At 32.4% G+C, this 17,285-nt stretch overlaps 1 protein-coding gene across 1 annotated transcript in view; it reads left to right on the forward strand.

The window, feature by feature from the left end:
• LOC145295333 (uncharacterized) overlaps positions 1-17,285 on the forward strand; it is a 47,508-nt gene that overhangs the window by 10,497 nt on the left and 19,726 nt on the right. The window contains exon 2 of the mRNA XM_080141458.1: positions 16,396-16,705. Coding sequence (XP_079997584.1) covers positions 16,396-16,705 — 310 coding nt within the window. The remainder of the gene's footprint in view (positions 1-16,395; positions 16,706-17,285) is intronic.

The raw sequence follows: 17,285 nt of genomic DNA on the forward strand, positions 1-17,285 counted from the left end.
CATCTTAAATCTTAAAGGCATATAATCTGATAACTTATCCAATTCCTTCATTTGTGTTGGGCATCAACGAATAATCAGACAGGCCTACTTTAATAGAATCCAGAAATTCCCATACTTGATTCCTGCCTTCAATTTCTAGCAGTAGCTATTTATAATGAATTCTTATTGACTGTAAATTAATGATTTTCATTGAGAAACATTCATGCTTGGAACTTGTCTTCCTGTGTTCAAACAAAATATCAGAAACAAGTTTCCAACTCATGTTCTCGATATTTCGATGTCTTGCATGCACTCGTCATCGTCGATAAAATTCTTATGTCAGGAACTAAATGTGCCCCTGGCAACGGAATACAATTGGTATTTCAAATAGCCGAACAAAGCCTTATAATCCAGGAAGGAATGTGAATGCCACCACAGCATCATCTGGAAACACATCTCACTAACTTTCGGAAATTGTAATAATCTCCATGACAGCAAGTATTATCCAAACTGATAGATTCAGTTCGACTCATACTCTTTACTACCACAGATATCATTCCTTATTTACTACCACAAATATCATTCCTCATTTACTATCACAAATATCATTCCCCATTTACAAACACAAATATCATTCCTCATTCACTAACACAAATATCATTCCTTATTTACTACCACAAATAGCATTCCTCATTTACTACCACAAATATCATTCCTTATTTACTACCACAAATAGCATTCCTCATTCACTAACACAAATATCATTCCTAATTTACTACCACAAATAGCATTCCTCATTTACTAACACAAATATTATTAATCATTCACTACCACAAATATCATTCCTCATTTACTACCACAAATGGCATTCCTCATTCACTAACACAAATATCATTCCTCATTTACTACCACAAATATCATTCCTCATTCACTAACCAAAATATCATTCCTCATTTACTACCACAAATATCATTCCTCATTTACTACCAAAAATATCATTCCTCATTTACCACCACAAATATCATTCCTCATTTACTAACAAAAAAATCATTCCTCATTTTCCACCACAAATATCATTCCTCATTTATTCCACAAATAATATTCCTCATTTACTAACACAAATATCATTCCTCATTTACTTCCACAAATAATATTCCTCATTTACTAACACAAATATCATTCCTCATTTACTTCCACAAATATCATTCCTCATTTACTACACCAAATATCATTCCTCATTTACTACCACAAATATCAATCCTCATTTACTACCAAAAATATCATTCCTCATTTAATACCATAAATATCATTCCTCATTTAACACCACAAATATTCCTCATTTACTGACACAAATATCATTCCTCATTTACGAACACAAATATCATTCCTCATTTACTACCAGAAATATCATTCCTCATTTAATACCACCAATATCATTCCTCATCTTCCACCGCAAATATCATTCCTCATTTAACACCACAAATATCATTCCTCCTTAACTACCACAAATATCATTAATCATTCACTACCACTCATATCATTCCCCATTTACTACAATAAATATCATTCCTCATTTAATACCACAAATATCATTCCTCATTTAATACCACAAATATCATTCCTTATTTACTAACACAAATATTATTCCTCATTTACTAACACAAATATCATTCCTCATTTACTAAATCATATATCATTCCTCATTTACTACCAAAAATATCATTCCTCATTCACTACCACAAATAGCATTCCTCATTTACTAACACAAATAGCATTCCTCATTTACTACCAAAAATAGCATTCCTCATTTGTTACCACCTCATTTACTACCACAAATAGCATTCCTCATTTACTACCACAAATATCATTCCTCATTTACTGCCACAAATATCATTCCTCATTCACTACCACAAATATCATTCCTCATTTACTATCACAAATATCATTCCCCATTTACTAACACAAATATCAGTCCTCATTCACTAACACAAATATTATTCCTAATTTACTACCACAAATAGCATTCATCATTTACTATCACAAATATCATTCCTCATTTACTATCACAAATATCATTCCTCATTTACTACCACATATATCATTCTTCATTTACTACCATAAATATTCCTCATTTACTACCACTAATAGCATTCCTCATTTGCTACCTCAAATAGCATTCCTTATTTTCTACCACAAATATTCCTCATTTACCACCACAAATACCATTCCTCATTTACTACCACAAATATCATTCCTCGTTTACTACCACAAATATCATTCCTCATTTACTACCACAAATACCATTCCTCATTTACTACCACAAATATCATTCCTCGTTTACTACCACAAATATCATTCCTCATTTACTACCACAAATATCATTCCTCATTTACTACCACAGATATCATTCCTCATTTACTACCTCAAGTAGGATTCCTCATTTACTACCATGGATGTCATTCCTCATTTACAAACACAAATAGCATTCCTCATTTACTACCACAAATAGCATTCCTCATTTACAAACACAAACATCATTCCTTATTTACATATATCATTCCTCAGTTACTACCATAAATGTCATTCCTCAATCACTACCACAAATAGCATTCCTCATTTACTACCACAAATAGCATTCCTCATTTACTAACACAAACATCATTCCTCATTTCCTACCACAAATAGCATTCCTAGCTCACACTACGGCATATATATTTACTCTTTATCGCCTCAATAACAGCGGAGTTACTATCTTTAAAAGCATATCTGAGAAAATTGACCAAGTTCTATCAGCATATCCTTCATGTGGAGACTTCAATGTTCACAATGTGGAATGGTTGACCCACTCAAAAAAGACAGATGATGAGAGGAGATTCTGTCATGATTTCTCCATTGCTTATGACCTCACTCAGATTGTTCACGAACCCACCCGTGTGCCCGACAATGACGGCCAGTATGCAAGTCTCCTAGACCTTTTTCTCACAACTTGCCCTGAACTATGTTCAGTTTCCGTTCTGTCCCCTCTTGGATCTTACGACCACTCAGTTGTATCAATTAAGATAAAAATGAAATGTAATAAGTCCTCAGACGTACCTCTCCATTGTACAGTATATCGATACCCTATGGCTGACTGGGATAGTTTCCGTACATTTATATCGGATCTTCCTCTGCGTTCCATGTGTCGTCTATAGTATCAGACCTGACAGAATGGTTAATTGTAGGTATAGACAATTTCATACCCTCGAAAACGTTCCAGCAAAAACCTAACAGCCAGCCATGGTTTTCTCCAGAATGTGCTGCTGCGCACAGAAATCACTTTTTCCACTGTTTCCAACATAATAGATGTATGGAAACTAAAGCCGCTTTCAGGACTGCCAGCAACCATTGTAAGAAAGTAATAAAGAACGCAAGAGAGTTGTATGCTCAGTCCGTTAAGTCCAAAGTAGCTGAGCAGCGGCTTGGTTCCCACCAGTTTCGGCAAATTGCAAACAGAATCTTGAACAGAAGCATGTGCTCCATCCCAACTATCATCAATGGACCTGAGTTAATCTCGTCAGCATCAGACAAAGCCAAACTCTTTGCCAAGAACTTTGCAGCCAATTCTACCCTTTGCGACCAAGGCCGCCAACCCCCAATATTTCCTCCTGTATCAGAAAACACACTATGTGATATACAAATATCTGTATGTGATGTTGCCAAGCTAATCAAAAACCTTGATTCCAATAAAGCAACCGGCCCTGACGATATTCCAATTATAGTACTCAAAAAACTTCAATCAGAACTAGCACCCATACTTACAAAACTGTTTAAACGTTGTCTTAAGGAGAATTGCTTCCCACCACCCTGGAAAATCTCATCAGTATGCCCTGTATTTAAGAATTCAGGTGATCGTTCATCCCCCTCTCAGTACAGGCCAATAAGTCTCCTGTGCGTCACGAGTAAGTTGCTGGAATCTGTGTTAAATACAGAAGTAATCAACCATCTCAGCAAAAATAACCTTCTTAGTGACACTCAATATGGTTTCCGTTCTGCTAGATCTACAGCAGATGTGCTTACAGTTATATCTCATAGGATTAGCGAATCTCTTGACAGAGGCAACCTTTCTAGGGCAATTGCTCTTGACATATCAAAGGCCTTTGATAGGGTATGGCATAAAGGTTTACTTCACAAGATCTCCAGCTATGGTATTGCTGGAAATGTCTTCTCAATTATTAAATCATTTCTCTCTGATGGTTCATAAGAGTAGTAGTTGAGGGGCAAAAATCAGAAGCTCACAGTATAAATGCTGGAGTCCCTCAGGGTTCCATCCTGGGCCCAACTCTTTTCCTGATCTACATTAATGATCTTCCAAATCACATCCTTACATCATTCGTAGACATTTTTGCTGATGACACTACCATCTATGGTACCACATCTAAGACAGTAAACGACCAAGTTCTCTCCGATTCTCTCTCCTCTGATCTTGATCACGTTGTACAATGGGGAAAGGAGTGGCTGGTTACTCTTAATGCATCTAAAACCAAGCTTCTATCTTTACATCATCAACGTTCTGATCCTCATCTGGCATCAATTAAAATGAATGGCTCTCGTCTTGGGGAGGCCTCAAGTTTTGACAGGCTTCTGGGGCTTGACCTTTACTCCTGATCTTAAATGGAATACGTACATCAAATCTATTGCCAAGGCCGCTGAAAAATGGTGGGATCCTTCTATCGATCCAGTAGATATCTCACTGCTGATGCAATTCTCTATCTATATAAGAGCCAGATACGTCCAAGGATGGAATACTGTTGCCACATATGGGAAGGAGCTGCTAGAAAAGACTTGTCCTGCCTTGATAGGGTTCAAAATAGACTTCGTAGCCTGGTGGGAGATGTCCTTTTCTCTTCGCTGCAACCTCTATCTCACAGAAGAGATGTTGCGAGTTTGTCTCTGCTTTATCGTTATTTTCATGGAAAGTGTTTAACTGAGCTTCAATCTATGGTCCCCCTCGCCAAACTGTCACAAGAAACACTAGACTAGCTGAAAACATTATCAATAATTTTCCCCACTCTTTATCTGTACCTAAACCTAAACATAGATTCCATGATCAAAGCTTCTTTCTTAGAACTGCACTCCTGTGAAATTGTCTTCCGTTTTCCTGCTTTCCAGCTTTCTATAATATGGTTGTCTTCAAGTCCAACGTGAACAAGTTTCTGATGAGCCGTTCCACTTAAGTTAACAAATTTACCGAACTTCCATTATTATCGATTACTATATTGTCCTTTTGACTACTCTACACTCTTTAACCCTTATTCTTGAGTGGCCTATCGGCCTAGAAAAGTGGTGACGTCTATGTAAAAAAAAAAACACTACCGCAAATATCATTCCTCATTCACTAATACAAATATCATTCCTCATTTACTACCACTAATAGCATTCCTCATTTGTTGCAACAAATAGCATTCCTCATTTACTACCACAAACATCATTCCTCATTTACTACCACAAATATCATTCCTCATTTACTACCACAAATAGCATTCCTCATTTACTACCACAAATATCATTCCTCATTTACTACCACAAATATCATTCCTCATTCACTAACACAAATATCATTCCTCATTTACTACCACAAATATCATTCCTCATTTACTACCACAAATAGCATTCCTCATTTACTACCACAAATAGCATCCCTCATTCACAAACACAAATATACTTCCTCATTTTCTACCACAAATATCATTCCTCATTTAATACCACGAATATCATTCCTTATTTACTTACACAAATATGATTCCTCATTTACTACCAAAAATATAATTCCTCATTTACTACCACAAATAGCATTCCTCATTTTCCACCACAAATATCATTCCTCATTTACTACCACAAATAACATTTCTCATTTACTACCACACATATCATTCCTTCTTTACCACCACAAATATCATTCCTCATTTACTAACACAAATATCATTCCTCATTTACTACCACAAATAACATTCCTCATTTACTACCACAAATATCATTCCTTCTTTACCACCACAAATATCATTCCTCATTTACTACCACAAAGAGCATTCCTCATTTGCTAACACATATATCATTCCTCATTCACTAACACAAATATCATTCCTCATTCACTAACACAAATATCATTCCTCATTTACTACCACCAATATCATTCCTCATTTACTAACGCAAATATCATTCCTAATTTACTACCACGAATATCATTCCTCATTTAATACCACAAATAGCATTCCTCATTTACAAACACAAATATCATTCCTCATTTACTACCACAAAGAGCATTCCTCATTTACTACCAAAAATATCATTCCTCATTTACTAAGACAAACATCATTCCTCATTTACTGCCACAAATATCATTCCTCATTTACTACCACAAATATCATTCCTCATTTACTACAATAAATATCATTCCTTATTTACTGCCATAAATATCATTCCTCATTTACTACCACAAATATCATTCCTCATTTACGAACACAAATATCACTTCTAATTTACGAACACAAACATCATTCCTCATTTACTACCACAAATATCATTCCTCATTTACTATCACAAATAGCATTCCTCATTTACTACCACAAATAGCATTCCTCATTTACTACTGCAAATAGCATTCCTCATTTACTACCACAAATAGCATTCCTCATTTACTACCACAAATATCATTCCTCATTTACTACCACAAATTTCATTCCTCATTTACTACCAAAAAAGCATTCCTCATTTTCTACCACAAATATCATTCCTCATTTACTACCACAAATAGCATTCTTCATTTACTACCAGAAATTGCATTCCTCATTTACTACTGCAAATAGCATTCCTCATTTACTACCACAAATAGCATTCCTCATTTTCTACCACAAATATCATTCCTCATTTACTACCACAAATTTCATTCCTCATTTACTACCAAAAAAGCATTCCTCATTTTCTACCACAAATATCATTCCTCATTTACTACCACAAATATCATTCTTATTTACTACCAGAAATTGCATTCCTCATTTACTACTGCAAATAGCATTCCTCATTTACTACCACAAATAGCATTCCTCATTTTCTACCACAAATATCATTCCTCATTTATTACCACAAATTACATTCCTAATTTACTACCAAAAAAGCATTCCTCATTTACTACCACAAATAGCATTCTTCATTTACTACCAGAAATTGCATTCCTCATTTAATACCACAAATATCATTCCTCATTTACTACCACAAATAGAATTCCTCATTTTCTACCACAAATATCATTCCTCATTTACTACCCTAAAGATCATTCCTCATTTAATACCAAAAATATCATTCCTCATTTACTACCGCAAATTTCATTCCTCATTTACTACCAAAAAAGCATTCCTCATTTTCTACCACAAATATTCCTCATTTACTACCACAAATAGCATTCTTCATTTACTACCAGAAATTGCATTCCTCATTTACTACTGCAAATAGCATTCCTCATTTACTACCACAAATAGCATTCCTCATTTTCTACCACAAATATCATTCCTCATTTACTACCACAAATTTCATTCCTCATTTACTACCAAAAAAGCATTCCTCATTTACTACCACAAATAGCATTCTTCATTTACTACCAGAAATTGCATTCCTCATTTAATACCACAAATATCATTCCTCATTTACTACCACAAATAGAATTCCTCATTTTCTACCACAAATATCATTCCTCATTTACTACCACAAATATAATTCCTCATTTACTACCCTAAAGATCATTCCTCATTTAATACCACAAATAGCATTCCTCATTTACTAACACAAATAGCATTCCTCATTTTCCACCACAAATATCATTCCTCATTTACTACAACAAATATCATTACTCATTCACTAACAAAAATATCATTCCTCATTCACTGACACAAATATCATTCCTCATTTACTACCACAAATATCATTCCTCCTTAATTACCACAAATATTATTCATCATTCACTACCACAAATATCATTCCTCATTTACTACCCTAAAGATCATTCCTCATTTAATACCACAAATAGCATTCATCATTTAATACCACACATATCATTCCTCATTTACAACCACAAATATTATTCCTTATTTACTAACACAAATATCATTCCTTGTTTACTAAAACATATATCAATCCTCATTTACTACCAAAAATTTCATTCCTCATTCACTACCACAAATATCATTCCTCATTTACTACCACAAACATCGTACCTTATTTACTAAGACATATATCATTCCTCAGTTACTACTATAATAGTCATTCCTTATTCACTACCACAAATAGAATTCCTCATTTACTAACACAAACAATATTCCTCATTTACTACTACAAAGAGCATTCCTCATTTGCTTTCACAATTAGCTTTCCTCATTTACTACCACAAATATCATTCCTCATTTACTAATACAAATATCATTACTCATGTACTATCACAAATATCATTCCTCATTTACTACCATAAATCGCATTCGTCATATACAAACACAAACATCATTCCTCATTTACTACCCAAAATAGCATTCCTTATTTGCTACCACAAATATCATTCCTCATCAACTACAACAAACATCATTCCTCATTTACTACCACAAATATCATTCCTCATTTACTACCACAAATATCATTCCTCATTTACTACCACAAATATCATTCCTCATTTACTAACACAAACATCATTTCTCATTTACTACCACAAACATCATTTCTCATTTACTACCACAAATATCATTCCTCATTTACAAACACAAGCATCATTCCTCATTTACTACCCATAATAGCATTCCTTATTTGCTACCACAAATATCATTCCTCATTTACTACCACAAATATCATTCCTCATTTACTACCACAAATATCATTCCTCATTTACTACCACAAATATCATTCCTCATTTACTAACACAAATATCATTCCTCATTTACTACGACAAATATCATTCCTCATTTACTACCACAAATATCATTCCTCATTTACTACGACAAATATCATTCCTCATTTACTACCATAAATATCATTCCTTATTTACTACCACAAAAAGCATTCCTTATTTACTACCATAAATATCATTCCTCATTTAATACCACCAATATCATTCCTCATCTTCCACCGCAAATATCATTCCTCATTTTCTAACACAAACATCATTCCTCATTTACTACCACAAATAGCATTCCTCAATTACTACCACAAATAGCATTCCTCATTTACCATAACAAATATCATTCCTCATTTTCTACAACAAATATTCCTCATTTACTACCAAACATATCATTCCTCATTTACTGCCACGAATATCATTCCTCATTTACTACTAAAAATATCATTCCTCATTTACTACCAAAAATATCATTTCTCATTTACTACCACAAATATCATTCCTCATTTACTACCACAAATATCATTTCTCATTTACTACCACAAATATCATTTCTCATTTACTACCACAAATATCATTTCTCATTTACTACCACAAATATCATTTCTCATTTACTACCACAAATATCATTCCTCATTTACTACCACAAATATCATTTCTCATTTACTACCACAAATATCATTTCTCATTTACTACCACAAATATCATTTCTCATTTACTACCACAAATATCATTCCTCATTTACTACCACAAATATCATTCCTCATTTACTACCACAAATATCATTTCTCATTTACTACCACAAATATCATTTCTCATTTACTACCACAAATATCATTCCTCATTTACTACCAAAAATATCATTCCTCATTTACTACCACAAATATCATTTCTCATTTACTACCACAAATATCATTTCTCATTTACTACCACAAATATCATTCCTAATTTACTACCACAAATATCATTCCTCATTTACTACCACAAATATCATTTCTCATTTACTACCACAAATATCATTTCTCATTTACTACCACAAATATCATTCCTCATTTACTACCAAAAATATCATTCCTCATTTACTACCACAAATAGCATTCCTCATGTACTAACACAAAGATCATTCCTCATTTACTGCCACTAATATCATTTCTCATTTATTACCACAAATATCATTTCTCATTTACTACCACAAATATCATTCCTCATTTACTACGACAAATATCATTCCTCATTTACTACCATAAATATCATTCCTTATTTACTACCACAAAAAGCATTCCTTATTTACTACCATAAATATCATTCCTCATTTAATACCACCAATATCATTCCTCATCTTCCACCGCAAATATCATTCCTCATTTTCTAACACAAACATCATTCCTCATTTACTACCACAAATAGCATTCCTCAATTACTACCACAAATAGCATTCCTCATTTACCATAACAAATATCATTCCTCATTTTCTACAACAAATATTCCTCATTTACTACCAAACATATCATTCCTCATTTACTGCCACGAATATCATTCCTCATTTACTACTAAAAATATCATTCCTCATTTACTACCAAAAATATCATTTCTCATTTACTACCACAAATATCATTCCTCATTTACTACCACAAATATCATTTCTCATTTACTACCACAAATATCATTTCTCATTTACTACCACAAATATCATTTCTCATTTACTACCACAAATATCATTTCTCATTTACTACCACAAATATCATTCCTCATTTACTACCACAAATATCATTTCACATTTACTACCACAAATATCATTTCTCATTTACTACCACAAATATCATTTCTCATTTACTACCACAAATATCATTCCTCATTTACTACCACAAATATCATTCCTCATTTACTACCACAAATATCATTTCTCATTTACTACCACAAATATCATTTCTCATTTACTACCACAAATATCATTCCTCATTTACTACCAAAAATATCATTCCTCATTTACTACCACAAATATCATTTCTCATTTACTACCACAAATATCATTTCTCATTTACTACCACAAATATCATTCCTAATTTACTACCACAAATATCATTCCTCATTTACTACCACAAATATCATTTCTCATTTACTACCACAAATATCATTTCTCATTTACTACCACAAATATCATTCCTCATTTACTACCAAAAATATCATTCCTCATTTACTACCACAAATAGCATTCCTCATGTACTAACACAAAGATCATTCCTCATTTACTGCCACTAATATCATTTCTCATTTATTACCACAAATATCATTTCTCATTTACTACCACAAATATCATTTCTCATTTACTACCACAAATATCATTTCTCATTTACTACCACAAACATCATTCCTCATTTACTACCACAAATATCATTCCTCATTTACTACCACAAATATCATTTCTCATTTACTACCACAAATTTCATTCCTCATTTACTACCAACAATAGCATTCCTCATTTACTACCACGAATATCAGTCTTCATTTAATAACACAAATATCATTCCTTGTTTACTACGGCAAATACCATTCCTCATTTACTAACACAAATATCATTCCTTACTTACACATATATCATTCCTCATTTACTACCATAAATATCATTCCTCATTTGCTACCACAAATATTCCTACTTTTTCTAACACAAACATCATTCCTCATTTACTACCACAAATAGCATTCCTCATGTACTACCACAAATAGCATTCCTCATTTACCACAACAAATATCATTCCTTATTTTCTACAACAAATATTCCTCATTTACTACCAAAAATATCATTCCTCATTTACTGCCACGAATATCATTCCTCATTTACTACCAAAAATATCATTCCTCATTTACTACCAAAAATATCATTCCTCATTTACTGCCACAAATATCATTTCTCATTTACTACCACAAATATCATTTCTCATTTACTACCACAAATATCATTTCTCATTTACTTCCACAAATATCATTCCTCATTTACTACCACAAATATCATTTCTCATTTACTACCACAAATATCATTTCTCATTTACTACCACAAATATCATTTCTCATTTACTACCACAAATATCATTCCTCATTTACTACCACAAATATCATTCCTCATTTACTACCACAAATATCATTTCTCATTTACTACCACACATATCATTTCTCATTTACTACCACAAATATCATTCCTCATTTACTACCACAAATATCATTTCTCATTTACTACCACAAATATCATATCTCATTTACTACCACAAATATCATTTCTCATTTGCTACCACAAATATCATTTCTCATTTACTACCACAAATATCATTCCTCATTTACTACCACAAATATCATTCCTCATTTACTACCACAAATATCATTTCTCATTTACTACCACAAATATCATTTCTCATTTACTACCACAAATATCATTCCTCATTTACTACCAAAAATATCATTCCTCATTTTCTACCACAAATAGCATTCCTCATGTACTAACACAAACATCATTCCTCATTTACTGCCACAAATATCATTTCTCATTTACTACCACAAATATCATTTCTCATTTACTACCACAAATATCATTTCTCATTTACTACCACAAATATCATTTCTCATTTACTACCACAAATATCATTTCTCATTTGCTACCACAAATATCATTCCTCATTTGCTACCACAAATATCATTCCTCATTTGCTACCACAAATAGCATTCCTCATTTGCTACCACAAATATCATTCCTCATTTGCTACCACAAATATCATTCCTCATTTGCTACCACAAATATCATTCCTCATTTGCTACCACAAATATCATTCCTCATTTGCTACCACAAATATCATTCCTCATTTGCTACCACAAATATCATTCCTCATTTGCTACCACAAATATCATTCCTCATTTACTAATACAAATATCATTACTCATGTACTATCACAAATATCATTCCTCATTTACTACCATAAATCGCATTCGTCATTTACAAACACAAACATCATTCCTCATTTACTACCCATAATAGCATTCCTTATTTGCTACCACAAATATCATTCCTCATTTACTACCACAAATATCATTCCTCATTTACTACCACAAATATCATTCCTCATTTACTAACACAAACATCATTCCTCATTTACTACCACAAATAGCATTTCTCATTTACTACCACAAATATCATTCCTCATTTACTACCACAAATAGCATTCCTCATTTACTATCACAAATATCATTCCTCATTTACTACCACAAATATCATTCCTCATTTACTACCACAAATAGCATTCCTCATTTACTACCACAAATATCATTCCTCATTTACTACCATAAATATCATTCCTCATTTAATACGACAAATATCATTCCTAATTTATTACCACAAATATCATTCCTCATTTACTACGACAAATATCATTCCTCATTTACTACCATAAATATCATTCCTTATTTACTACCACAAAAAGCATTCCTTATTTACTACCATAAATATCATTCCTCATTTAATACCACCAATATCTTTCCTCATCTTCCACCGCAAATATCATTCCTCATTTTCAAACACAAACATCATTCCTCATTTACTACCACAAATAGCATTCCTCATGTCCTACCACAAATAGCATTCCTCATTTACCACAACAAATATCATTCCTTATTTTCTACAACAAATATTCCTCATTTACTACCAAAAATATCATTCCTCATTTACTGCCACGAATATCATTCCTCATTTACTACCAAAAATATCATTCCTCATTTACTAACACAAATATCATTCCTCATTTACTGCCACAAATAGCATTTCTCATTTACTACCACAAATATCATTTCTCATTTACTACCACAAATATCATTTCTCATTTACTACCACAAATATCATTTCTCATTTACTACCACAAATATCATTTCTCATTTACTACCACAAATATCATTCCTCATTTACTACCACAAATATCATTTCTCATTTACTACCACAAATATCATTTCTCATTTACTACCACAAATATCATTCCTCATTTACTACCACAAATATCATTCCTCATTTACTACCACAAATAGCATTCTTCATGTACTAACACAAAGATCATTCCTCATTTACTGCCACAAATATCATTTCTCATTTACTACCAGAAATATCATTTCTCATTTACTACCACAAATATCATTCCTCATTTACTACCATAAATAGCATTGCTCATTTACTACCACAAATATCATTCCTCATTTGCTACCACAAATATCATTCCTCATTTTCTAACACAAACATCATTCCTCATTTACTACCACAAATAGCATTCCTCATGTCCTATCACAAATAGCATTCCTCATTTACCACAACAATTATCATTCCTTATTTTCTACAACAAATATTCCTCATTTACTACCAAAAATATCATTCCTCATTTACTGCCACGAATATCATTCCTCATTTACTACCAAAAATATCATTCCTCATTTACTACCAAAAATATCATTCCTCATTTACTGCCACAAATATTATTTCTCATTTACTACCACAAATATCATTTCTCATTTACTACCACAAATATCATTTCTCATTTACTACCACAAATATCATTTCTCATTTACTACCACAAATATCATTTCTCATTTACTCCCACAAACATCATTCCTCATTTACTACCACAAATATCATTCCTCATTTACTACCACAAATATCATTTCTCATTTACTACCACAAATTTCATTCCTCATTTACTACCAACAATAGCATTCCTCATTTACTACCACAAATATCATTCCTCATTTACTACCACAAATACTATTCCTCATTTACTAACACAAACATCATTCCTCATTTACTACCACAAATAGCATTGCTCATTTACTACCACAAATATCATTCCTCATTTGCTACCACAAATATCATTCCTCATTTTCTAACACAAACATCATTCCTCATTTACTACCACAAATAGCATTCCTCATGTCCTACCACAAATAGCATTCCTCATTTACCACAACAAATATCATTCCTTATTTTCTACAACAAATATTCCTCATTTACTACCAAAAATATCATTCCTCATTTACTGCCACAAATATCATTCCTCATTTACTACCAAAAATATAATTCCTCATTTACTGCCACAAATAGCATTTCTCATTTACTACCACAAATATCATTTCTCATTTACTATCACAAATATCATTTCTCATTTACTACCACAAATATCATTTCCCATTTACTACCACAAATATCATTCCTCATTTACTACCACAAATATCATTTCTCATTTACTACCACAAATATCATTTCTCATTTACTACCACAAATATCATTTCTCATTTACTACCACAAATATCATTCCTCATTTACTACCACAAATATCATTCCTCATTTACTACCACAAATATCATTTCTCATTTACTACCACAAATATCATTTCTCATTTACTACCACAAATATCATTTCTCATTTACTACCACAAATATCATTTCTCATTTACTACCACAAATATCATTTCTCATTTACTACCACAAATATAATTTCTCATTTACTACCACAAATATCATTTCTCATTTACTACCACAAATATCATTCCTCATTTACTACCAAAAATATCATTCCTCATTTACTACCACAAATAGCATTCCTCATGTACTAACACAAAGATCATTCCTCATTTACTGCCACAAATATCATTTCTCATTTACTACCACAAATATCATTTCTCATTTACTACCACAAATATCATTTCTCATTTACTACCACAAACATCATTCCTCATTTACTACCACAAATATCAATCCTCATTTACTACCACAAATATCATTTCTCATTTACTACCACAAATTTCATTCCTCATTTACTACCAACAATAGCATTCCTCATTTACTACCACGAATATCAGTCTTCATTTAATAACACAAATATCATTCCTTGTTTACTACGGCAAATAGCATTCCTCATTTACTAACACAAATATCATTCCTTACTTACACATATATCATTGCTCATTTACTACCACAAATATCATTCCTCATTTGCTACCACAAATATCATTCCTCATTTACTTACACAAACATAATTCCACATTTACTAACACAAATAGCATTCCTCATTTACTACTGCATCTCAGACTCATCTAGTCTAGTTGATGCTCAATGGTCACAATTAATACCTGAATATTTCAAGGCGGAATATTTTTGATCATAGATTTCAGACTGCACACAGTGTGAGATTAAATGGATATTAGTTTGCAATTCGGAGTCAAATTAGCAAACAGAAAAGAGATGTTTAAAACCGAAGGACTGCTACAAGAGAAATGAATAGAAATATGAAGAGTTTTCTTCAGCTGAGAATATTAGTCCAAATAATCCATACAGATTTTTACAATGTTCATGAAAAGATTCAGAAAATAAACCAATTTCTTTTATTGTTTAAAAACAAAAAAGTTTTTCGATAGGAAATGTAAATCGTTACACAAATTTATAAATGGAAAAAGTTATCTTTATTTTAATTTTATTATTCATTTATTTTTTAGGTTTGGTGCAACCGATGGGTGGTGTTACACAAGGTCAACGATCTGTCTGTGGCTAAAATGTTAGCCAAGCTCGACCTTTATACCAACGCAGAACAGGCCAGTTCCTCAGAGAATAAGATCAGCTCTATCTTCCTGGAACATGTGACGAGCATCAACATGGTAAGCAGATCCAAGACGCACCCGAATGCCTTTGAGATATGCGAGGGTAAGAACCCCGTACTCTACTTTTCAGCTGCAACCCTCACAGAGACACAACTATGGGCCTGTTTCCTGCGTGAAATATTTAAATTAAATGCACCGGACTCTGAAGGTAAGCAGCAAGAAATTCCATCGTTGGGTTACATAATCTTGATCTAAATTCTTGAAGTCGTCATGTTATAAATACTGTTGAACTTTTACTGTTTTTGATTTCAAGTAATCCTCAAGCAATAAAAAAATAAATAAAAAAACGCACAGACCAGCATAGACTTGTTTTATAGTCACACACACACACACACACACACACACACACACACACACACACACACACACACACACACACACACACACACACAGATATGAGATAGATTAGCAGTAAAATTATGCTTGATAATTCAAATTTCTATTTCTATGATGGCTTATATAGAGATAAGAACTAGGATATCAATCTTTTATGTAAAAAGCTCAATTATCCCAAAGGATTAGAGTTTAAATATAAATTTATATTGTTTCATAAATTCATTCACAGTATAATAATTTCAGAATGTCAAATCGTTTTAATCTGCAAGATTTACACGCATTTCAGAAATCAAATTCCGGTCGTAATTAAATAAAGAAAAAAAAGAAAAGAAAGAAAACATTTCAAAATGACACGATCAACTTTTCGAATGGTTCACACCAGAATCTAATTA

Source organism: Euprymna scolopes, chromosome 2, assembly GCF_053919585.1.
Source record: "Euprymna scolopes isolate OS-2025 chromosome 2, ASM5391958v1, whole genome shotgun sequence".
Lineage (NCBI taxonomy): Eukaryota > Metazoa > Mollusca > Cephalopoda > Sepiida > Sepiolidae > Euprymna > Euprymna scolopes.